This window comes from Garra rufa, chromosome 12 (assembly GCF_049309525.1).
Source record: "Garra rufa chromosome 12, GarRuf1.0, whole genome shotgun sequence".
NCBI classification, from domain to species: domain Eukaryota; kingdom Metazoa; phylum Chordata; class Actinopteri; order Cypriniformes; family Cyprinidae; genus Garra; species Garra rufa.
The window spans coordinates 45790568-45817022 of NC_133372.1; the positions used below are offsets into that span (position 1 = coordinate 45790568).

Sequence of the window (26455 nt, forward strand, 5' to 3'; positions counted from 1 at the left end):
TTACAGATTTTCACTGGGGAAAATGTTTTTACAGTGTTTTGTGATAAACATGTGTGACCAGCTAATAAAACCATCATGTACAATTACAGAAGGTGAATTTATGTATTAAATCTGTATTTGGTTTAAAAATTTGGTCAGTGTATGATTTGAAAACCCCAAAGAGGTCATGCAATAGAAGTGCAGATTAAAAAAATTAAAACATTAATTACCTGTTGTAAGTAAATAAAGAAATACTTAGTCTGTAGACTGGATTTAAACACTCTCAGAAATAATGAAGGAACAGAAGCTGTCACTGACACTGTACCTTTTCAAAACGTACATGTCTGTACCTAAAGAGTCCAATTTGGTACTTTACTTAAAGTGTACATCATAGAATCGAATAGGTACAAAAGAGTACCTTTTGAAAAGCACCTTTATTTTTAAGAGAATACTTTCAGCAAATAACAACTTTTGTAAAGTGTCCTTGATCCTGGGAAACGCACTATGTAAAATAAACATATTATTATTATGATTATTGATTATTATTAACATATGAATCAAACAATTTAAAAGTTCAATTGAAGTGCCAAAATACAGAAAAAAAATCACTTATTCTTACAGATTTTTACTGGGAAACAAAAAGAAAATAATTGGTTTTAGAGTGTTTTGAGACAAAACAAGTGCAACCAGCTAATAACACCATCATAAACAATTACAGAAAGTGCATTTATGTGTTAAATCTGGATTTGGTAAAATACATTTTATTTTTTTGTAAAATACATGTTTGTACCTAAAGAGTCCAATTTGGTACATAGTACTTAAAGTGTACATCTTAGAACCGCCGCAGTGACAGTTTTTGTACCTTTATGTCTAAAAGTGACGGGTTTTGAGATGAAAGCAGGGGTGACCAACTTCAACCGCTAATTATAGGCAATTACAGAAAGGAATTTGATCTATTAAACCCAGATTCAAAATAAAAACAAACATAATTTATTACTATAAGTTCGTGTAAGATGCTCGCCTTGGAAACCCAAACAGGGCTAATTACCTTCTCAACACCAAAACTTGCTCTCCAGGGAGAGTCAAACCTGTGTGGAGAGAGAGAGAGAGAGAGAGAGAGAGAGAGAGAGAGAGAGAGAGAGAGAGAGAGAGAGAGAGAGAGATTGAGAGGGAGGGTATGTGTGTGAGAGTGAGTGAGTGAGTAAGTGAGTGAGAGAGAGAGAGAGAGAGAGAGAGAGAGAGAGAGAGAGAGAGAGAGAGAGAGAGAGAGAGAGGTAGGCTGCAGATCGTCTTCGCATCGCTATTGGCTTCTTGTTCCTCCGCACGCCCTCAGCGCCGCGCACCTCTCTCGCGCGCAGTGATGCTCGCACCTGGCGAAGGGCGGAAGATCCGCAGCAACATCAGCAGCAGCGGATCTCCATGACGACAGGAGCACCTCCAGCATGGTGCAGAAATCCCGCAACGGCGGCGTGTATCCCGCCCCGCAGGCCGAGAAGAAGCTGAAGGTGGGCTTCGTGGGGTTGGAGGCAGGCGCGACGGAATCGAGCCGAGACGGCGCGCTGCTGATCGCGGGCGCGGAGGCGACGAAGCGCGGCAGCATCTTGAGCAAACAGCGCTCCAGCATCTCCGGCAAGAGGCCGCCGAAGCGCAACGCGTTCTACCGACGCCTGCAGAATTTCCTCTACAATGTTCTGGAGAGACCGCGCGGATGGGCGTTCATCTACCACGCTTACGTGTGAGTACCGCTTGCTTGCTGGCCATCAAAACAAAGAGCTCCTGGAGGCTCTCGGGCGCGCTGGCATCCTCTCGCTTTTGTTCACGCACTTGATCAGATGTTTACAGGGTGGCGGGATTGCTCTAGCCATACAAGAAGGGCTGCTGTCTGTTTTCGCCTTTATATCACTCGAAAAAGGGTTCCTTGGTGCTTGTTTAATTTTGATAGTTTAGATTAAAGTCAGATCTGCCCTAAGAACCCTTTGTGTTCCTTGTTGAAAAGCGGTCAAGTAATTGGTCTTGCAGTAGAACATGATGTGACTTTTCCTCTGCTGGTTTATTCTATAACTCTTTGATTAAATAAATATCTTCCCAAGGAAACTATGTAAGGCAATACATCTCTTTGGGACGTGGCTCTTGTTCTTTATGGTAAGGGGTTGTTACACTAGTGAACTGTTATCTGGTGCATTTCTGTAGTGCATGTCATGCGTCTTACAGATGTTTTTGCAATAGAAGATGCTGCATTTCCTTCCAGAAGCTCATATCATTCTAAGACTAAAGGAATAGTATAATGTAATGATGTTTAATAGTTCTGTTTAGATCAGATCTGCCCAAAGAACCCTGTGTTTTGGATCATTTTCTTGTGTTTCTTGTTGAAAAGCAGTCAAGTAATTAGTCTTGCAGTAGAACATGATGTGACTTTTCCTCTGCTAGTTTATTCTATAACTATTTGATTAAATGAATATCTGCCCAAGGAACCTATATACGGCTATAAATCGTTCTGTTTGGGCTTCAGGCTCTTGTTCTTTATGGTGAAGTGTTGTTACACGACAGTGTTATCTGCTGCATTTCTGTAGTGCATGTCATGCATTTTTCAGATGTTTTTTGCAATAGAAGATGTTGAATTTCCTTCTAGCTGCTCATATCATTTCAAGATTCTAAGATTAAAGGAAAGGTATAATGTAATGATGTTTAATAGTTCTATTTAGATCAGATCTGCCCAAAAGAAGTCTTTTATGATCATCGTGTTGAGACTTAATGTTCCTTCATTGCTTCATGTTTAAGCCAGGATTGGTGCAGGATTGATATAGTAGTAGATGATGTGACTTTTCTTCAGCTTGTTTAATATTTCAAAAAGCTTGTTTATTTAATATCTTGAAAGAACCTTTTTATAATGCAAAGAATCATTCTGTTTGGGACTTTTAGGCTCCTGTTCTTCATAGTAAAGGGTTACCGACAATTACCTGTTATCAGCTGGACTTATCCTGTGCATTTTTTTGCATTTTACAGATGTTTTTGCGATAGAAGATGCTGCATTTCCTTCCAGAAGCTCATTGTCATTCTAAGATTCTAAGATTAAAGGAATAGTATAATGGTTATGATGTTTAATGGTTCCGTTTAGATCAGATTCAGATCATTGTGTTGAGGCTCAGTGTTCCTTTGGCTTCTGTTCCTTTTGGAAAAGAGCTTCATGTTTAACATATTGATTGACAGGATTGATATAGTAGAGGATGATGTGACTTTTCTTTTGTTAGTTTAATATATTAATCTGAAAAGCTTGTTTTTTTATTGAATTACATTCATATCTGCCCAAAGAACCTTTTGAATTATTCTGTTTGCGACTTTAGGCTCTTGTTCTTTATGGATAAGGGTTGTTGCACAACAGTGCACTGTTATCTGCTGCATTTCTGTAATGCATTTTACAGATGATATTGCAATAGAAGATCCTGCATTTTCTTCCAGACGCTTATTATATAATTCCAAGAAGATTAAAGCAATAGTATCAGGGTAATGCTATTTAATAGTTCAGTTTAGAGCCAGATCTGCCTTTCGTGGTCATTGTGTTGAGACTGAATGTTCTTTTGGCTTCTGTTCCTTTCAGAAAAGTGCTTCATGTTTAACACATTGAGTGGCATGATTGATATAGTAGATGAGCTGACTTTTCTTCTGCTAGCTGAATATATCACTCCAAAAATGCTTGTTTTTTTTTTTTATTGAATTACATTCGTATCTGCCCAAAGAACCTTTTTATACTACAATGAATCATTCCGTTTGAGACTTGGCTTTTGATTATTCGATGAAAACAAATTGAATTGAGAGCATTTTTGTTGTACATTTCATGCATTTGATATGTTTTAGCAATCAATAGAAGATGGCACAGTTCCTTTTGGTTGCTTATTATGTAATTCTATGCAGATTTAAGCAATTTTTAATGGTATTAATTGTTCGGTTTGAGTCTCATCCACCCAGAATACCCTTCACGATCATTTTCATGATCTCGCGTTTCATGTATAATATGTTTACATAGTGGCAGAATTGATCTAGTACTAGAAGATGAGGCGACTTTGCTTCTGATAGTTTATTATAGATCATTCTAAATAAGCTGTGTTAATATAGCCACTCACATTACCCTGGATGATATCACTGAATTCATTGATGAACTGCCTTTAACTGAAAATTGATTATTTACAATAATGCGTTACTTACACACTATTGTGCTGTTTAAATACTGTGCAGTTGCTTTGACATCTGTATTGTTAAAAGCGCTATATAAATAAAGGTGACTTGACTTGACTTGACCCTCTTAAATTGCAATGAACTGTTCTTTTTGGGACATTTTAGGCTCTTGTTCTTCATGGGTAAGGGATGGTACATGACAATGAACTGTTATCTGATGCATTTTATGCATTTGACAGAGGTTATCGCAATAGAAGATGGTGCAATTCCTTCTGGCTGCTTATAATATTATTCTAGGAAGATTTTTTTAAAGCTTTTTCAGTGGTATTAAAAGTCTAGCTTAGAGCCAGATCTGTCCAAAGAACCCTTTATGATCATTGTGTTGAGACTCTGTGTACTTTTGGCTTCTGTTCCTTGTGGAAAAGCATTTCATGTTTCAGTGTTACAGAGTGGCAGAAATGATGACTTTTTTTCTGATATTTTATTTTATCACCCCAATTAACCTTTGTTTATATGAATATCCACCTAAAGAATCATGTTAAATTGCAATGAATCATTCTGTTTTAGACTTTACGCTTGTGTTCTCCATGGTAAATGATTATTAGATGAAATGAACTGTGCATTTTTGTTGTACATGTCATGCATTTGACATGTAGAAGATTGCACAGATCCTTTTGGTTGCTTACTATGTCATTCTAAAAAGATTAAAGCATTTTTAATGGTATTATTTGTTCAGTTTTGAGTCCAGACTACCCTTTCACGATCATTTTCATGATCTTTCGTTTCACTCATAACATGTTTACATAGGTGCACTTCATCTTCTAGTAGTAGAAGATGAAGTGACTTTGCTCCTGATAGTTTAATATATCATTCTAAATAAGGTATGGTAATATAGCCACCCTAAAAAAACCTTTTAAATTGAATTGTTGAACTGTTATCTGATGCATTTTAGAAGATGGTGCAATTCTTTCTGGTTGCTTATAATATCGTTCTAAGAAGATTTTTAAAGCTTTTTCCAATGGTATTAATAGTGTAGTTTAGAGCCAGATCTGCCCAAAGAACCACTTCATGATCATTGTGTTGAGACTCAGTGTTCTTTTGGCTTCTGTTCCTTGTGGAAAAGCATTTACATGTTTGCCATCTTTATAGAATGGCAGCATTGATCTATTAATAGAAGATGATGTGACATTTCTTCTGCTAGTTTTTTTGTATCAATCTTAAAGGGTTGTCAAAAGCATTGTTTGTATGTGGAGTCGTATCTGCCCAAACAACCTCTTTGTACTGAAATGAATCATTGTGTTTCAGTTGAAAGTCCTTTATAGGCTCTTGTTCTTCTGGACTGTTACATGACAATCAACTCTTATCTCTTGCACTCTTGTTGTGGATTTCATGAAGATAGAATAAATAGGAGATGGTGCTTTTTACTTCTGGTTGCTCATTATATCAATCTAAAAACATTCCTTGAAAGCTGGGATTAATACTTTAGTTTAGTATTCAGATGAAATGAATCATCATGTTGAGGGTTTCTGCACTAAACTCATGTTTATGAAGTCTAAAAACCGAAGCTGTCGTCTCTCATGCATTGAATTTGCATCTAACACAGTAATGGATGTTTAACAGGAGATTGTTTTAGCAACAGAACACGGTTCTGTGTTCATTGCACCACTCTGAAAGCATGTTTTGTGATATTAATGGTTTTTATTTCCCATTTGAATTTTTTCGTGCTCAGATTTCATGCTAGGATTGAAGGTTCTTGTTACAAGGTGAAGAAATCCAATCGAATGACATTTAGAGGCACATCTCAAGCTTGTAAGAGATTTAGTTGCAAATTCCCTTGTTTTAACTTGTCCAGATCTCATGTGAACCTGGGTTAACAAAAGCCCCACAGAATAAGGAATGTTGCAGTGTTGTTTCTCATTCTCTCCACGTTCAAATCTGGATTCATCTATTGTAACATGTCCTGTATCATTAACCTCAACCGCTGCACAATCAGAGCGACGCGCCAAAAGCAGAATCACAAACAGTGATTTGCAATCAAAAACACTGTTTAATCAAGAACTGAAACAGAAAATACCACATATGATTAGTTTCCAAACATGTACTTTAAGATATCCCATGGTGCTGAATGATTATCTGTACCACTTGCTATGTACCATTATCGTTTTTTATATTTCAAAGTTTAATAATGTATTTACATCATGTTTGGTGATATCAGCTGCAGATGTAGACGTGCTCACCAGCGACCCTGTTTTGAAGCGTACGCTGATACCAGTGCGCGTATCTTCACAGCATTACCCTCCGACCGCGTCTAATCTCACTCAATTAAGCGTGAGTCAGCGGCTCATTGAAGGCAATGTGAGGCGCTGGTTTCAGCACCACAGCATGTGAACAGCTCCCGTGAATCTCACAGCAGCCCTGAGACACAGATGCATGAGCAGGAACAGCATTTACACTCAGTTCACATATAAAACTCTTAAATTAGGTCAGTAGATACAAACAATGAAACAGAAAGATGCACAAACATCTTAATTGTTATGTTCCAGTCATTTTGACATGGAGAGGATTTTCTTTTTTTCTTAAAAATACTAGTTAATGTTTTCACATGGGACTAAAACTTATCACAACGTCACAAAAAATGAATACATTTGTGCTTTTTTTCTTTTCTTTCCTTTTCTTTTCTCTCTCATCTGTTGTTTCTGGTCAAAAATGACATGCAAAATTGCTATGCTATATTATTTCTATATATTGGATTAAGTGTTTTATCAACTAGTTTTCTTTTCATTAGCACAGGTTTTGTATTTTGTTTTGGAACTAATCGATCATAGGCCTGAACTTATGCAAGTCAGTTTTTAAATGATTATTGGCAAAATTATCCACAAATAGTGCTTTTACTCAAAAACTGAGGCGTAAAACACCAGTGTTTGTATTTTTTAATTTTTTTGCGATTTAAAAAAAAAAAAAAAATTATGTGTGATTTAAATGTTGAAATAGTCCTGAGACACAGATGTATGAGCAGGAACAGCATTTATACTCAGTTCACATATAAAACTCTAAAATTAGGTCAGTAGATACAAAAAATTAAACGTAAAGATGCACAAACATCTTAATTGTTATGTTCCAGTCATTTTGACATGGAGAGGATTTTCTTTTTTTCTTAAAAGTACTAGTTAATGTTTTCACATGGGACTAAAACTTCACAAAAAAATGAAAAAAAAAAAAATGCTGTGCTATATTATTTCTACATATTGGATTCAGTCTTTTTATCAACTAGTTTTCTTTCTGTTATCACAGGTTTTGTATTTTGTTTTGGAACTAATCGATCATAGGCCTGAGCTTATGCAACTCAGTTTTTAAATGATTATTGCCAAAATTATTTACAAATAGTGCTTTTCTTACTCAAAAACTGAGGTGTAAAACACCAGTGTTTCTAGCAGTACCTATTTGCAGTCTGTTTCTTGCATTTAGGAAATGTTTGCTATTTTATGTGTGATCTGAGTGTTAAAATACTCACATTTTTTGTGATTTTGTTTTTTATTTTAAAACATCTCAAAAATACCACCATAACCAGCCCAAAACAGCAACATTCACTCGTAATGGTGTTCTTAATTATCTTAATTAAAGGTGAAATAGTTTATAAATGAATAGTGCATATTAAACTTATGTTGTTTTTGTGTTATTTAGGACTGTAGCATAATGCCAGTCTTTATTTACTTGCCATTTTCACAGTCTTTCTAATGAAAACACCACTTCCGTGTCATATTGTGTTTTTGCCATCTTTATTTATCTTTTAGTCTTCACAGCTGAAAATGAATAATTTTCCCCTGTCTCTTCCTTCCTATCTGATGTACTTGTTTGTACTTGTTTCTCTTTATCTGGTCTACTTTATATCAGAATTATATTTAATTAAAAAATTAACTCATTAGTCTATGTTATCATGAATCCTGAGTATCTGGACTATATCTGGTCAAATTAGCAGTTGTGTGGGTGTAGATACAGGATTAGTTTCTTCATGGTTCATTCAAAGCTGTCTTTCCATGCCATAGTCATTTTAGTCTAACTCAAAGCTATTCAACTGTTTTCTGTTCTAGATTTTAAGCTAGAAACACATTCAATGTGTGGATTTGGCAGTCAGATCAGAACTGTAATCAATATTAAGGTGTTTTTGAAAAGTGTTGAAATTCTGCACTCCTCTGTTTTAGCTGCAGATGTGTCTGAACCGCTGTGTTTCCGTGTCATGAAACACGTTGGCAGAAAACTGCAGAGTAACACGCTCAAGTCAGCAAAAACTGCTAATCGTAGTAGACAGATTGGAAACCAGAGAGGATGAGTTAAAAAAAATAAATGACTCAAAACTGCAGCTGACACGATGTTTTTGAGGTGCTGATGTTCACAAAATAACGTCAAACGATGACAGTCCCGATGTGAGTATTTCACAAACCAAATGCAATTGAAGCTATCATACACTGTAAGAATAAAATAAATACATAACCCATAAATGTGACCCTGGACTACAAAACCAGTCTTAAGTAGCACAGGTATATTTGTAGCAATAGCCAAAAATACATTGTATGGGTCAAAATGATCTTTTTTTTCTTTTATGCCAAAAATCATTAGGATTTTTAATCAAATTAATATATCAAAGCTTAATTTTTCATTACTAATATGCATTGCTAAGAACTTCATTTGGACATCTTTAAAGGTGATTTTCTCAGTATTTTGACTTTTTTGCACTTTCAGATTCCAGGTTTTCAAATAGTTGTATCTTGGCCAAATATTGTCTTATTCTAACAAACCATACATCAGTGGAAAGCTTATTTATTCAGATGATGTATATTTTGTATTAAAAAAAAAAACTTATGACTGGTTTTGTGGTCCAGGGTCACAAATATAATTGCAATTTATCTTTAAAAAATTATATCCGTGGTTGCCCGAACTTTGCCCTGAAAAAATATGAGTTTTGCAGGTTGAACATACATTTACAGTAAAAAGAATCTATATTGCATTAACTGAAATAGGTAGTATACCAAATAATTAAAATCTGCTTTGTACCTTTTTTAATATACTGACAAACACATCTTTCCCACATGCTGAAGTAAATATTAATATATAGAAGATGCATAGTGTCATACAAAAAAAATAAATAATGCAATAAACATTAAATTAATAGTGTAAATGTTGCATGAGACTCTAATATAATAACTGATAAGATAAAAATAACAAGAAACTGTTATTGCAATGAAAAGCAGTTAATTGTAAGATGCCACACAGGGAATTATGTCAATTGTATGGTTTTGTGATTCTGTGTACTTTAAAAAAAAACGGTATTTTACTGTAAAAATTTACATGAAATGTCCCATCACAGTGTTCTACTGTATATAAACTTACCAAAAACTAATTATTATTTTGTTTTTTACTGCAGTGTTCTTACCATTACAGTTATTTTTTTTACAGTGTTTTCCGACAGATATTTAATCTTCACTAACACATGTGACCCTGGACCACAAACCAGTCATAAGGGTCAAAGCTGAATACATAAGATTTCCATTGGTGCATGGTTTGTTAGGATGGGACAATATTTTGAGATGCAATCTGAAATCTGGATTCTGAGGATGCAAAAAAATCAAAATCTTGAGAAAATCGCCTTTAAAGTTGTCCAAACGAAGTTCTCAGCAATGCATATTACTAATCAAAAATTAAGTTTTAATATATTTACAGCAGAAAATTTACAAAATATCTTCATGGAAAACGATCTTTACTTAATATGCCAATGATTTTTGGCATAAAAATCCGATGAAATCTATTTTTGACTGGTTTTGTGGGGTCACATATTTGTGAAATAGATGCACTTTTATAATGTCTTTATTTAGTCACCAAATAGAGATAATTTTGTAGTATGCGAGTAAGTGTTTATTCATTGAGGACGTTAAAATAACCTCTAGATTGCTGATGTGATGAATCTAGTCTCTTTGTGGAAACAGATATGTATGACACACACGTCCCTCATGTGACGACATTGTGCTATAAAACTCATGTCTTATGTGGCCTTTTGATCGCTGCAGTCTTTCTACAGCCAGCGTCAGCAGTTTTCTGATTAATACCCATCATTATAGAGCCAGGTAGAGTCTCAGCTGAGCTCTCAGCTCAGGTGTGAATCAGGCACCACCATTTAAGTTTGCTGTGAAAAAAGCAGCATGGTCTCAGGCCGACAGAGACGCGTCCGGGCAATCGGCCCTGCACCGAACTAACACACTAAAACGGACTGATTCATGAGCCGCTTCACCCGCTTTATATGGAGCTGTTAGTGTGTCACAGCATTACACTGATGAAGGAGATGCACACCTCATAAACATGCACTTTCTGATGCGCTCAAGCACTGATTTATAGTAAACAAGGCTCAGTTCAAGCTTTTAGTGTTGAAGTGAATTTCAGTCCAGCTCTTCTGATGTTAGATAATAGATTTGTGTGATGAACACACTCAAATTTATTCATTATCAATGTTGAAAACAGCTGCTGCTTCATGTTTTTTTGTGGAAACGGTGATACATTTTACTTCAAAAGAACAGCATTTATTTGAAATCTTAGTAACATTATAAATATCTTTACTGTCACTTTTTATCAGTTTAATGCATCCTTGATGAATGAAAGAATTGACAGGATTCCCACGGGGCGTGGAATTTTATATTTATTTTGTCCAGGTCGTGGAATATCAGGGATTTTTTTGTTGGTTGCTTCACATTTTTCGTTTCCATTTATTAAAATTAAAATTTTCTATACCGTATTTAGTTTTATCGCATTGTTTAACGCATGTTGCCTATTGTTATGGATGGTTATGATTATGGAAGCATAAAAACCATAAATTAATTTCTGTAGAAATAGTACAGAAAAATATCAACGTGCGTTTAATGGGTAAAAGCAAAAAATAAATAAATAAATAAATAAAAAGATTAGTGTATATGTGTGTTTTGTACTAAAAACGTCTGTGAACAAGTGAATAAAGCATGCAAATTGAATCATTATCAATGTTGAAAACAGCTGCTGCTTCATGTTTTTGTGGAAACAGTGATACATTTTACTTTAGATACATTTTCTTCAAAAGAACAACATTTATTTGAAATAATAAATGTAGTAACATTATAAACATTAGTAACATTATAAATATCTTTACTGTCACTTTTTATTAATATAATGCACCCTTGATGAGTGAAAGTATTGACAGGATTCCCACGGGTCGTGATATTTCTGAAATATCATGGTATTTATAAAAGGTCTATTCCAGACATTTATTTTGTCCAAGTCATGAAATATCAGGGATTTTTGTTTGTTGCTTTACATTTTTTTTAATGAAAATTAAATTTTTCTATACCGTATTTTGTTTTATTGCATTGTTTCATGCATTTTGCCTATTGTTATGGTTAGGTTGTGATTATGGAAGCGTAAAAACCATAAATTAATTTCTGTAGAAATAGTACAGAAAAATATCAAAATGCATTTAACAGGTAAAAGCAAAAAAACTAAAAACGTCTGTGAACAAGTAAATAAAGCTTGCAAATGGATAAATCTGTTAATTATACAGTAGGTCATGGAAATTCAGCTTTTGGTCAGTGAAAGTCAGGGAATCTGGGAACCCTGTATTGATTTCTTCAAAAAAGCTCCAGACCTCATTTTTTATTATTGTACCTGTTTCCAACATAGATAATATTCAGAAATGTTTCATGAGCAGCTGATCAGCATATTAGTATGATTTTTGAAGGATCATGTGACACTGAAGACTGGAGTAATGATGCTGAAAATTCAACATTTAATCACTGGAATAAATTACATTTGACAATACATTCATCTAGAAAACAGTTATTTTAAATTAGAATAATATTTCATATTTTTATGTCTTTTGATCAAATATAATGCAGCATTGGTGAGCAGAAGTGAGTGACTTCTTTCAAAAACATTAACCATTTTTATTATTTCAAAATGTGTCTGGTAGTGTAACATACAAATTCATCTTTTTGTAGTAAAATGAAAATGTCAGTCTGGCTGGAGGTTACGGGACATTTGAAGTGAATCAGAGGACTGTGTGTCTTCATGCAGAGCTCAGTGTCACTCTGTCTGTCAGTCAGGACTGTAAAGCCCAGTTTTGTGGGTCAAAGAACAAACGTCCTGTTCAAGGGGAAAAACATCACAGAACTGCATAAATGAAGGCCTTTTGCTTTCCGCAGAGTAAAATAATGCTGTTGCTGTTTTTCGAGTTGAATTGCACCATCTGAAAGCTGCTATTTCAGTTATACAACAGTCCACATCAAACAGCGTTTGCATTTTGCAACCCATTTGTGACCCTGGACCACAAAACCAATCATAAGGTTAAATTTTACAAAACTGAGATATATACATCACATGAAAGCTCAATAAATAAGCTTTCCATTGATGTATGGTTTGTTAGGATAGGGCAATATTTGGCCGAGATACATCTATTTGAAAATCTGGAATCTAAGGGTGCAAAAAAATCAAAATACTGAGAAAATCACCTTTAAAGTTGTCCAAATTAAGTTCTTAACAATGCATATTACTAATCAAAAATTACATTTTGATAGGTTTACAGTAGGAATTTTACAAAAAATCTTAATGTAACATGATTTTTACTTAATTTCCTAATGATTTTTGACATAAAAGAAAAATCAATAATTTTGACCCATACAATGTATTTTTGGCTATTGCTACAAATATACCCCAGCGACTTAAGACTGGTTTTGTGGTCCAGGGTCACATTTTATCTTTGTAAAATTACATATTTTTGAGTGAAACTGGATATCCACTGAGATAAGTGTATAATTTATCTTGCAGGAACTGATTGGGCTGAAAAAAAAGAAGTTTTGTACGAGAATTAAGTAGAATTAGATTTAGATTGTACTTGAGCAAACACTGATTGATGGTTTTGTTATGTGGGTTTGAGGTGTTTGACACGCTGTAAGTAATGCATTTGAATGTAACATGAATATGAGTGTGTATGTGTGTGAAAGAGCATGTGTTGGTATTTAGCTGTCTGTGCTGGTCTTTGGCTTCGGTCCATTTAGATGACCAGAGCAGCTGCAACCGGCAGGAAGTTTAATGACCGAAATGAAGTTACAAACCTCCCCTAGTGATTCCTTCACACTGTGGGAATAAATCAAATGTGAGTGTTTAATATGTGTGCATGTGTTTGTTACTAAAGGCCTTTGCCATCATTTCATTGACATGTAGATCAGCTGAATGAAAGACTTTGTGCATGATAGCATCAGCAAAAATCATCAGATAATAGAGCACTGGATAACGCAGGGACCGCCTGTATGATCAAACATCCCGTTTACATTATATGTGACCCTGGACCACAAAACCAGCCATAAGGTTAAATTTTACAAAACTGAGATGTATATATAATATGAAAGCTCAGTAAATAAGCTTTCTATTGATGTATTGTTTGTTAGGATAGGACAATATTTGGCCGAGATACATCTATTTGAAAATCTGGAATCTGAGGGTGCAAAAAAATCAAAATCCTGAGAAAATCACCTTTAAAGTTGTTCAAATTAAGTTCTTAACAATGCATATTACTAATCAAAAATTACATTTTGATACATTTACAGTAGGAATTTTACAAAAAATCTTCATGGAACATGATCTTTACTTAAATTCCTAATGATTTTTGACATAAAAGAAAAATCAATAATTTTGACCCATGCAGTGTATTTTTGGCTATTGCTACAAATATACCCCAGCAACTTAAGACTGGTTTTGTGCTCCAGGGTCACATATTTATTTATGTCCTCAAAAATGTATGTTTTTTTTTTACTAAATTGAAATTAAATTAAATATACAGTGCACAGCATAAATGAATATACCCCCCTCTGAAACTTAAATTCAACAATACTCTTTACTTACAAGACATGTTCGGGTTCTTTAGAGATATAATATTCCAGATCAGTTACCAAAGAAGAATGTTAAAATTATTCAGGAAAATAGTGTTGTTGTTTTTTGTTTTTTAATCAAAGTGATAAAATGTTGCATTGCAAAAATCAGAACACCATCCTGATAGTTACTAAATAAAACTAAACATAATTGTCTGGTGTAACTTTAAGGCAAGTTTTGATCAGAAGGTAAGTATGTACCAACTATTAAAAGTGTTATATAGCCCACTGAATCATACTCAGACTTAATGCTGATAACAATGAAACCACTTGAGAGAGAACTGCCAGAAGATTTATTTCTTAGCATAAAAGAGGACAGTGGCATAAATTGTTGTTTTAAGTGTCAACATATAACAAAAGTACCAGCATTTCTAAAACAATGGACTTGTGAAAAGGGCCCTGAAATAATCAAGCTTTCCCTTTAAGCCTTTATTTAATGATAAGTGAGTTTTGTTAGAAAACTTCCTTGACCTGCAGTTCTTCTGTACAGACGTGAATTTACTTTCCTTTGACCTTAGGCTTATTAATTTCACTTTTTGGTGTGAAAGGGCTTTTACATTTGCTATAAATCAAACTTTTTATATTGAAAACAAACAAGCCAGCCCTGCCCAGATTTAAAAAGTAACACAAAAGTAACACAAAAGTAACGCAAAAGTAGTGTAACACATTACTTTCCATAAAAAGTAACTAAGGAATGTAATTAGTTACTTTTTTTAGGGAGTAACGCAACATTGTAATGTATTACTTTTAAAAGTATCTTTCCCCAACACTGCCTGTGTGAAATGTTTACAAAACCAGGAGAAACACCAATAAAATGACTTAGAGTCAGAAAAAGCTATGAAAAGAATGACACTTTATCTGATAGAGTAACAGATAAAGCATTGTTGTTTATCCACAGCAGAACTACCTACTGTAGCCAAAGCACAATAAACTCATTTAGCTTTTTCCAAGGAACATATTTACAAAATATAGACTTCTGAGAACCCATACTCTGGTCTCATGCAAACAAAGAAATCATTTCAGATTTAACAGCATCCAAAATGTTATGTTGTTGCTAGAGGAGGAGTACAGCGAAAAGTGTCTAGTTCACTAATACTGTCAAAACAACACAGAGATTACATATAAACACTGTTGGTTATGTCTAAAATGAAAGTAAACAGATGTGTCTGTAGATATTAGATGCGAAACATGTTGCAGATTGTCATTAAATTCAACAAAAATGTGCTCAGATGGTGTCCCAAACCTCTATGTACTGTACCTGAAAATTAAAGTTTGTTTTATTTGTATATTATGTGTATTTGTAACATGTAGACTATCTTTGTTCTTATTTTTTTCAATAACAAAGATAAAAAAGGCAAAGATTTTTATCTTCACCAATTGTAATTTAGCCTAAACATCTGCCGTTCTTTTTATTTTATATTTTGTTACCTTGTAAGGTTTTGGATTTAAAATAGGGAAATTCGTTTGGCTGCACTGCTCAGTCAACTGTAGTAAAACCAACATGACAAAGAATCGTGATAAAATCATGATATTTCTGGAAAAAAAAAATAATGATCTGATATTTTTGCCCTATCGCTCACCCCTAGTAGACATGTGTTTCACCCAATCTTTACACTCTTGAGCAGCTGGGGACTCTGTAGAGACGAGCTGAGCAACACTCCTCATTAAAGACCAGGGCGTTTAAGGAGGTCGTCCTCCAGGAATTAAACAGGACAGATTGTCATGAACTTGTACACTCAGTGCCAAAGATCAGAGCAGTGTACTGAGAGTTATGGAGGACATATTAAGTACTAGAACATTACACTTTGTTGAAATAAATCTAGGGTGTGCTCATTTCGGCAATCCCTCGACAAAATTGGTTACTTATTTTACACATATTAATGGCATATATTTCTCTGCTTTATTAAGAATATGTCAAATACATTTTGCCATCTTTCTATGAATTAATATTACAGTTTTTCTTGATTGCTTTGATGCAGCCGTCAACTCAATCTTCACATTTTCAAAAGCGTTAACACACAGGCCTAAACAGTGGCACTCATGGTCAAAATGACACATTTTGTTTGCAAAAGCATCTAACCATGTCAAAACACTTAAAATATTTAACAAAAACAAATTTTACTTTCAAACAACACAACTTGCAAACAAGTATGTGAGCTCTTTCAGTCAATCATTACACAGTGGACGGCAAAATGCGAAATACAGAACTCGAATCAGTGCACCATTGCTTGTCATTGTAGCCTATTGCCAGTGCCATTTGTTGTCTTTCTATATAGACTGTGTCAAATTTGCCTTTTTGCAAAGAATTGGATCCAGAATAAGAAAGGATTTGATGCATTTCTTCTTGATTTCATGACGTTCTTTTTTTTCAAACCGTGTCTGAAAACTGAAATACTGTAAATATTATCCTCCTCTTCCTCTGACCCCTCTACCTCTTACTCTCACTCTCATCTGCCTTAGACCTCCTCCATCCATACTGGCAAAGAACAACACAGATGTGGCACCTGTTTTTTATAAGGCCTGCAGATTGATTGCTAATTGATAGGGATGTAACGGTATCAAAACTTCACGAAACGGTAATACCTCGGTATGAATGGCACGGTACGGTATTTATTGAATTATTTACAGGAAAATCAAAACTAATGAAGAGACTCGAAAAAAGTGCCAGAAGTGTTTATTAAACAGTTTACATGAACACTGAACATATCAATGGCATACAAATTAGCCATCTATCTGTAAACTTTGAAACAGAAACTTAAATTTTTCAATTTTAGTAACAAAAAAATATTAAAGCATGTAAAAAACAGTCAAATCAGTTTAGCTGAATGAGTTGTCTGAATCTAGTTGTCTGCTTGAAATAAGATTTTTTTTCTTACCCCATTGGCAGATTATTTAGCTTGTTTTAAACAAAAACTCACTTAATTTTGACTTGTTTTTACTAAAAACAAGACAATAATTTTTACTTTTCTAGAAAATCCTTCTTGATTTAAGAATTTTTAGATATTTTGGCTGGAAACAAGACAAAATTCTAAGTAAGAAAAGCATTTTTTTGCAGTGCAGTAGGCTCTCATGCCTTTCTTTCGCATTAAATCTTTAATAAAAACAATCCTTAAAAGAACTTTTCTACCTGGACAAGTGCATCTATTATGTTGCCTAGTTTAGCCTCTTTAAAACTGCACCTTTCCTTATTTTAAACTTAGCCAAAAAGCCACGTGTTGACTGTGAAATTTATATGCATTTATGGTACATTTCCGTGTCAATCCATGTTCATTTTTACAGCGAACAATACACTGTAACATTAATTCAGCGCATACAGCGCAGCAAAAAATAGACTCGGTGCCGAAACGATCGCTGCACTGCTGCAAAGGCACCGCTTCTAGGACGTACTACCGGACAGCAACCGCGTGCAGTGTGAACGCTCTAATCCGTTAACATGGGTGCTGAAAAGAATACGTAACGCATACGCACTTCAGACGGAGCAGGTTCGACCATTTCCATCTCTTTTCCTTGCTGCTACAGTCTGTAGCAACAACAGACCGCAAAGGATGATGGCCACGCCTGGGCTGATGGGAAATGTAGTTCCCGCTACCTCCCGTTCGCCTGAGCAAACTTTTCTCAGAAGACCTATTGTTTTATCGAGTTATGCGACCACGGTAGTATCGAAAATTTTTGTTATTGCGGTATGACGGTATTTACAATACCGTTACATCCCTACTAATTGAAGATTTGTGTGAAGGAGTGTCAAACAGGTGCCTTAGTGATTTCATACTGGTCTAGGCAGTTTCTAATAGGAATATAGGGTTTCTGTTTGGTCACCATAGCTAAAACAATGGAGTTTGTACTGCTTGAATGACATCCGTGTTAACTCTTTTGCAAAAGGGTGGGGTAAAATGTGTCAATCCAATGAGAACGGGTTAACACATTTGCAAGATGTGTCTTCTGCTCTGCTGAGATAGTGATGATGAAAACTGAGTTGATACTAGTTTCTTTAACCAGGGCAAAGCAATCAAGAAAAACTGTAGTGATCATCTTTTATAGTTATTCAGAGGGGTTGTATATAACTCTGTATATAGGTCTGTTGCTTTCATAATGCATTAGAAGTTCATCAGGGTCAGTTTTTTAACTATATTTAGTGCAGCAGATGTCAGAAACCCTGAGAAAAGCATCAATCAGGCATACTGTCCTAACATGCTCATGAAGTACACCCAACCACACACACACTGACATGTCACCATCCACAGTGAATCTGCCTTGACACCAGCACATCTCAGAACGTCCTGACCTGTGTGAAGATCACAAACATCATCTGCAATCATTTGTTGAGGGTTTACTTGCAGACATTTTATTCTGCTTCTTTTAATTTTGATGGTGTTGTGTGACATAGAATTACCAGATAAATTATGAATGTTATTAATCATATATAACATTCATAATAATATATAAAAAATAATAATTACATGTGGTAACACTTTAGAATAGGGAACACTAACTATTAACTACGACTTTTCGCTCAATAAATTTACTAATTTGCTGCTTATTAATAGTTAGTAAGCTAGTTGGTAAGTTTAGGTATTGGGTAGGATTAGATATGTAGAATAAGGCATTAATATGTGCTTAATTACTACTAATAAATGGCTAATATTCTAGTAATATGCATGGTAATAAGCAACTAGGTAAGAACGTAAAATAAAGTGTTACCTTACATTTTAATAAACAAAAAAATGCAATTATTAATTTAATAAATAATTAACTAAAACTTATCTGTCTTCAAAAATTCTGTCATCATTTATTCTAGAAGTTATAAAGTTGTAAGGCCAGTTGGGTCCAAACAATTACTGACCCCATTGACTTTCACTGTATGTGGCAAAAAACAGCATGCGGTTTTGGGGTTCATTTCTGGGAATACTATCAGTTAAAGAAGCAATAAAACAGATTACTTTCTCGATTAAAATAACTTCTTATTTTTACTGAGATGAAAAGCAATAGAATTACTCTATGCATGCACAAACCATAGCACAAATTTGACCCTGGACCACAAAACCAGTCTTAAGTCGCTGGGGTATATTTGTAGCAATAGCCAAAAATACATTGCAGGGGTCAAAATTATTGATTTTTCTTTTATGCCAAAAATCATTAGGAAATTAAGTAAAGATCATGTTCCATGAAGATTTTTTGTAAAATTCCTACTATAAATATATCAAAATGTAATTTTTGATTAGTAATATGCATTGTTAAGAACTTAATTTGGACAACTTTAAAGGTGATTTTCTCAGTATTTAGATTTTTTTGCATCCTCAGATTCCAGATTTTCAAATAGATGTATCTCGGGCCAAATATTGTCCTATCCTAACAAACCATATATCAATAGAAAGCTTGTTTATTGAGCTTTCATATTATATATACATCTCAGTTTTGTAAAATTTAACCTTATGACTGGTTTTGTGGTCCAGGGTCACAAATTACAATGTGTGTGTTCTGGGATATATAGGGAACAAATGTGTAGACTGGCATGGGTACTACACACTTCGTTGTGTGTGCAGTAACCAGTAATGTGAGTTACGTAATCAGACTGCTTTTTGTGAGTAGCTAGTAAAGTAACACATTACTTTTTCATTCAGAAGAATTTTTTTAAAAAAAGTTACTTTTTGTTTCCTTTTGAATTAATCCCATTTTATTAACCAATGTCTTTGCTGCTGAATTTTATTTGTTGATCCAATTCATCCATACTAATAAGCAAAACTTACTTTAGATTAACTAACATCTGTGCTTCATTTTTCTCATTGCTGAAGACTGTTGAACTTCCTTGACCTGCAGTTCTTCTGTACAGACGTGAATTTACTCTCCTTTGCCCTTAGGCGTATTAATTTCACTTTTTGGTGTGAAAGGGCTTTTACATTTGCTATAAATCAAACTATTTATATTGAAAACAAACAAGCCAGCCCTGCCCAGATTTAAAAAGTAACACAAAAGTAACGCAAAAGTAGTGTAACACATTACTTTCCATAAAAAGTAACTAAGTAATGTAATTAGTTACTGTTTTAGGGAGTAACGCAACATTGTAAAGTATTACTTTTAAAAGTATCTTTCCCCAACACTGCCTGTGTGAAAGGTTTACAAAACATCTTAATGATCTTTTATGAAATTCAAAAAATGTATTATGTCTGTGGAAAGTCCCTGTAAACTAAATATGCAAGCGTAAGAGTATAAAACAGTAGCTGAGTAGTCGTTCTCTCTCTCTTTCTGTCGAGTATGTCCCGTCCTTGTCCTTTTCACTGGTGTGTCCATCTGTCTCTCTCTCTCTCTCTCTTAAATGAACGAAAGAGTTTTGACAGATCGGTCAACCGAGAAACCCTCAGGACCTCCAGCCTCCAGATTCGGTTTTATAGTCTTACTGAACACACACACATTATCATCTACAGAAGAGATCACTAAAAACTAAAAACACCCTCTCATGTCTAAATCAGAATGGATGTTCAAACAATTAAAATGCATGGTGAATAACACTAAAACATGATCATACATATCATAAAATATCTTAAAAGTAGTCCATATGACTTGAAAATGTCAGGCTTGTATGCTTAAATGCATTTGTTTTTTAAAACTGAACCTTTAATGCAGAGTAATTGATAACTGAATGATCAATTGTATGTGTACTGTTGCTTTAAGGCAACGGCATGCAAATGAGCACGTCACATGCTTCTCTAACCACCTTCACACAGAAAGTACTGTTGTAATGAGTGCTGTCATGTGCTATTAGAGTGTTTTCAATCACTGTCACACACACACACACACACACACACACATGCTGGTTCATTTCCAGCGAGCGTTTATGAGTATGTGTGCATGTGTGTGTGAGTGAGGGTCACAAGTAGGTGGAAATGCACCTGCGACACCATCCATTACTCATAGTGCTCGTGTTCTTGTTTAAAGTGTTTAGATCTTGCTGCGGATTCCACACTATCATACTGTGTGTTTATTATGCAGGTAAAACAGAAGAGGTTGGATCATCATTTTAGCATTCCATTTTATTTTTAGCATTTTACATACAATGTTAGTTGAGGTTAAGTGTACCAAAAACAGTCGTTTTTAATTTTGCAGCCTCTCTCTGTCTGAAATGATCCATTTTTGCATTGTGAGATGGAAACAAGACAGCGTTGGTAAATTTTTCCATGTATGGTCAGTAAAAAAAAAAAAAATTATTTTTAATTTATAACGTTACAAACTACAAAATATTTATAATATTGAAATATTTCAAATAAATGCTGTACCTTTTGAATTTCTATTTATCCGTGAATCCTGAAAAATAAAATTGATTTGATTTCCAAAAAATATTGGGCAGCACAACCCAATTGATAACAATCTTAAATGTTTCTTCAGCAGCAAATCAGAATGATTTCTGACGAATAATGTGACACTGAAGACTGGAGTAATAATGCTGAAAATGCAGCTTTGATCACAGAAATAAATTACATTTCAACAGATATTCACATAGAGAAGAGCTGTTTTAAACTATAATAATATTTCAGAATTTTACGGATTTTACTGTATTTTATAAATGTTAAAAAAAAAACATTAAATAATATTATTTGACCTATAATGTATAAGCCAACTGGAATTCAAGATTATAACACCGAAAAGATGTAAATATGAGGATTACTTGTTTAAAAGTATTAAGTTTAACATTTGAGCAGTTTGGTTTTGGCCTTAAGCTGAATTTGTCAGTTCCAAAAGCTACAGTATGTTTTTGTACTGCAGTGAGCTCATTTATTTCACAAGAGCAAAGCAAATTAGATTTTGCATGATATGAGAAATCTCAACTCTAAGTTATAACTCCTAAGAAGTGCAAAGATTCACTGATCTGTGAGTGAATATTGCTGCAGGTCTTCACTGGTTCTGTTTTAAGTCATGTAGTCACATCAGTTTTAGTAAAGCGCTGAAGGAAACGCGTTCGTTCTGAACGTCGGTGCTTATCAAGAGTCTTTAAATCCCTTTATTACTCTTATCTTGTTTCTCTTGTTTCTGAAATCTTGATGGATGTGTTCCGCTCAGCTGTTTGAGCATCTTCAGCGAACTTATATTAGAAAATTTGATTATATTGGGCCGTGTTGAGAGAAATTGTGAGTAAGATGTTACTTTCGTTCTGCCTTGCAAAAGTATTCAAACATTTCATTTTTGTCATGTTTTGTTATTTTTGGTTGCAGCATTATGTTAAACTGCTTTAAATTAGTTTTTCCCCACATCAGTTTACACTCCATACACCATAATAATGACAAAGCAAAAACCAGATTTGCAAATTTTATAAATGTATTAAACATAAAACACTGAAATAAGTAGATTGCATAAGTATTCATACCCTTAACTCAGTCCATAGTTGAAGCTCCTTTACAGCCTCAAGTCTTTTTGGGTCTGATGTGACAAGCTTTGCACATCTGCATTTGGCAATTATCTGCCATTCTTTGCCTCACCTTTTCACCTCTCCATCTCTGTCAGCTTGGACATTTTCTAGAGTCCTAGTTGTTCCAATCGTCTTCCATTATGGAGAATGCTTCTGTCAACCTTCAATGCAGCAGATTTGTTTCTGAACTCTTCTCTAGATCATCTCCTTAACGCAAGTCTGTCACTGAGCTCTACAGGCAGTTATCTTGGTTTTTGCTCTGATCTGCATTTTCAGCTGTTAGACATTTTCTGAGAGGTGTGTGCCTTTCTAAATCAGACTCATTCAAATGAATTTGCCACAGTTTAACTCCACTCCAAGTGTAGGAACATCTAGAAGCAATATGAATGCTCCTGAGATAAATTTCGAGTGTCCCAGAAAAGGGTATGAATACTTATGCAACATGATCTTTTCAGTTTTTTATTTTTAATAAATTTGCACAAATGTTAAAAACCTACTTTTTTGCTTTACCATCATGGAGTAGGGAGTGTAGATTGATGTGGGGGAAAAAGTAATTTAAAGTAGTTGAACATAAGGCAGCAACATAACAAAACGTGAAAAAAATGAAGGGGTAAGAATAATTTCGCAAGGCACTGTATACAGTATTCCTTAAAATGAAGGCAAACCTGCAATAATTAAATATGTTAAATAAATACAAATATCCTTTATGTATTTAATCCCATTTTATTAACCGATGTCTTTGCTGCCGACCTTCGATGATCCAATTCATCCATACTAATATGCAAAAATTACCCAAGATAATCTAACATTTGTTTTCCTCATTTTTGTATTGCTGAAGAGTTGACATTTTTTCTTGGTCTACTGTACAGACGTCAGTTTACTTTTCTCTAAGCCTGAGGCTTTTGGTGTAAAAAGGCTTTTACATTTGACAAAAATAGAAGTTTTTATATTAAAAACAAACAAGGAAGCCTGCCTAGATTTAAAAAGTAATGCAAAAGTAACGTAACACATTACTTTCCATAAGAAGTAACTAAGTAACGTAATTAGTTACTTTTTTAGGGAGTAACTCAATATTGTAATGCGCTTTTAAAAGTAACGTTCCCCAGCACTGGTCGCAGGTCTCCAGAGGTTCGTGAGGAGCTGCAGCGTCTCGTCATGAGCAGCACGTCATTAGTCTCATAGCAGCTGTAATTACTGTAATCAGGTGAGCAGAAGCTCCGGGAGCATCAGGCCTCCGACTCCAGAATCAAACAGTAAATTAGAAAAGAAACATTAACGCAGGAGGTTTAATGAGCGCGCTAATGTACAAGTGTGTGTGTGTCTCTCTCGTAGATGGAGAGAAACCAGTTCTCTCATTCTCTAATTCTCTAAATGAAATGGTTTAAATTCCAAATCAATTTCTGAATTTGATTTAATGTAGCAAACAGGACAGAATTGTATTTTGAATTTGAATGTAGGGAAGTGGATCTAAATCAACAGAAGATCTAAGAAATTCATACAGCTGTAAATTTGAACTTGAAAAGCAAAGTGCATGAAGTTTATGGATGGATATATGGGTGCAATATGCATCCAGTCATCCAATAAAACATTATAGAGCTGCAAATGGTTATGGAGAGCAGCTCAGATCATGATGATCAAATGTGATTTTCTCTGAGCCTAAGCTTGTGTTGTGGTGTGGAAATACGTATAAGTGTCACATGATCCGTATAATCATTAAAATATGCTGATGTATTATTGCAATCTTATAATTAGAACCTGTGATTCCTTTTTCAGGATTCTTTGATGAATAACAAGTTAAAAAGAAGAGAATTTATTCAAAATATAAATATTTTCGGTAACACTTTACAATAAGGTTCCTTAGTTAACATTAGTTAACCGCATTAGTTAACATGAACTAATAATGAATTGCACTTCTACAGCATTTATTAATCTTTGTTAATGTTAATTTCAACATTTATTAATACATTGTTGAAATCTTGTTAACATTAGTTAATGCAGCGTGAACTAACATGAACAAACAATGAACAACTGTATTTCCGTTAACTAACGTTAATGAAGATTAGTAAATACAGTAACAAATGTATTGCTCATGGTTAGTTCATGTTAGTTAATACATTAACTAATGTTTAACTAATGAACCTTATTGTAAAGTGTTACCATATTTTCTAACAAAGTAAATCTATGCCGTCACTTTTTATTAATTTAGCACATCCTGGGTGAATTAAAGTATTAATTTCTTCAAAAAAAGAAAGAATAAAAATTAACTGACCGTAAACATTTGAACAGTAGTGTGTATTGTTAGAAAACATTTATATTTTAAATAAATGCTGTTCTTTTAAAAAATGTATGGATCAAAGAATGCTGAAAAAAAGTATTAAGCAGCACAACTATTTTTAACATTGATAATAAATCAGCATATTAGAAGGATCATGTGACACTGAAGACTGCAGTAATGATGCTGAAATTTCAGCTTTGTATCACAGGAATAAGTTACATTTTAAAATATATTCACATAGAAAACAGTTATTTTAAATTGAAATAATATTTCACAATATCACAGTTTTTTTTCTGTATTTCTATCATCAGCCACATAAACACTTAAACCTTTATAAACTTGTTGAACTTGGCTTTTCAAGTTAAAATTTACAGTTGTGTGAATTTCTTTGATTTTGTTTATTTAAATCCACTTCCTTACATTCAAATTCAAAATGCTGCATCCTGATTGTTACTTCAATTCAAATTCAAGAACTGGTTTGAAATTTGAAATGTAATGCTGGTTTCAGAGACAATTATTAAAGATTATTAAGACTAAAGCATAAAAATCTAACATTACTTTTGTGTATTTGCATGAGGTATTGCGATTAGTCATGTATTCTTACACAGCCATCTTTGCACTGAAAATGTGTGTGTTTTATGGTTCCCTGTAATCACCGCTGGTTCATTCAGGAAATGTAAATGTAGTTTCTCTCTCTTGTTTTCTTGTTCCTGTCTGGGTGATTTATTGTGAATCTGAGATCTACGGATGAAGGAGCAAATCAAGGCAGTATGAGAGGCGTAGATGATAATGCATCCATTAGTGTGAACGATCGGAAATACAGCTGCTTCCTGTGAGGGACAGATCAATTATCTCTAGAAAACCATCATGGGATGTCCTGTGTTCTATTCGTAAAGAATATATCATGAGTGAGATCGTGTGTGTGTGTGTGTGTGTGTGTGTGTGTGTGTGTGTGTGTGTGTGTGTGTGTGTGTGTGTGTGTCTTACTGGTCATCAGTGAGTAATTAATGTCAGGAACATCTCACACTGCAGTTATAGGGCGATTAGATGAATGATTAGTGGTCATGACTGCATCTGACAAACTACTTATTTCATAAATGTGACCCTGGATGACAAAAGCAGTCTTAAGTAGCACTGGTATGTTTGTAGCAATAGCCAAAAATACATTGTATGGGACAATATTATTGATTTTTCTTTTATGTTTCTTTTCTATTATTTTCCAAAATTATTTCCAACCGTAAATATATCTAAAACTAAATTTCTGATTGATGCATTGCCAAAAACTTAATTTGGACAACTTCAATGGTCATTTTCTCTATATTTTAGATTTTTTTTTTTTTTTTTTGCACCCTCAGATTCCAGATTTTCAAATAGTTGTATGTCGGCCAAATATTGTCCTATTCCAACAAACCGTACATCAATGGGAAGCTTATTTATTCTCAGTCTCACTCTCAATTAAAAAAAAAATGGTTTTGTGGTCCAGGGTTGCATATGTGGTGTATTGGGCTGCTGGACAATGATGAATGAACATGCAAGTGCACTGCAAAAAAATCACTTCTTACATTTTTAATTAGTCCTTAGTGCCTAGTTTTAAGGTCTACATGCCAATAAATGTAATTGAGAAGCAACAAACCCATGAAATCGTAAATCTAAGTTAATGAGTCTTTAATTGGTGTATTTTGTCTTCACTGCAGAGTTATT

At 34.2% G+C, this 26455-nt stretch overlaps 1 protein-coding gene across 1 annotated transcript in view; it reads left to right on the top strand.

The window, feature by feature from the left end:
* The first annotated feature begins 1421 nt into the window (after positions 1–1421).
* The window catches only part of kcnq2b (potassium voltage-gated channel, KQT-like subfamily, member 2b), a 58456-nt gene continuing 33422 nt past the window's right edge, over positions 1422–26455 (top strand). Inside the window, exon 1 of the mRNA XM_073852620.1 lies at positions 1422–1714. Within this exon, the coding sequence (XP_073708721.1) occupies positions 1422–1714 (293 nt within the window). The remainder of the gene's footprint in view (positions 1715–26455) is intronic.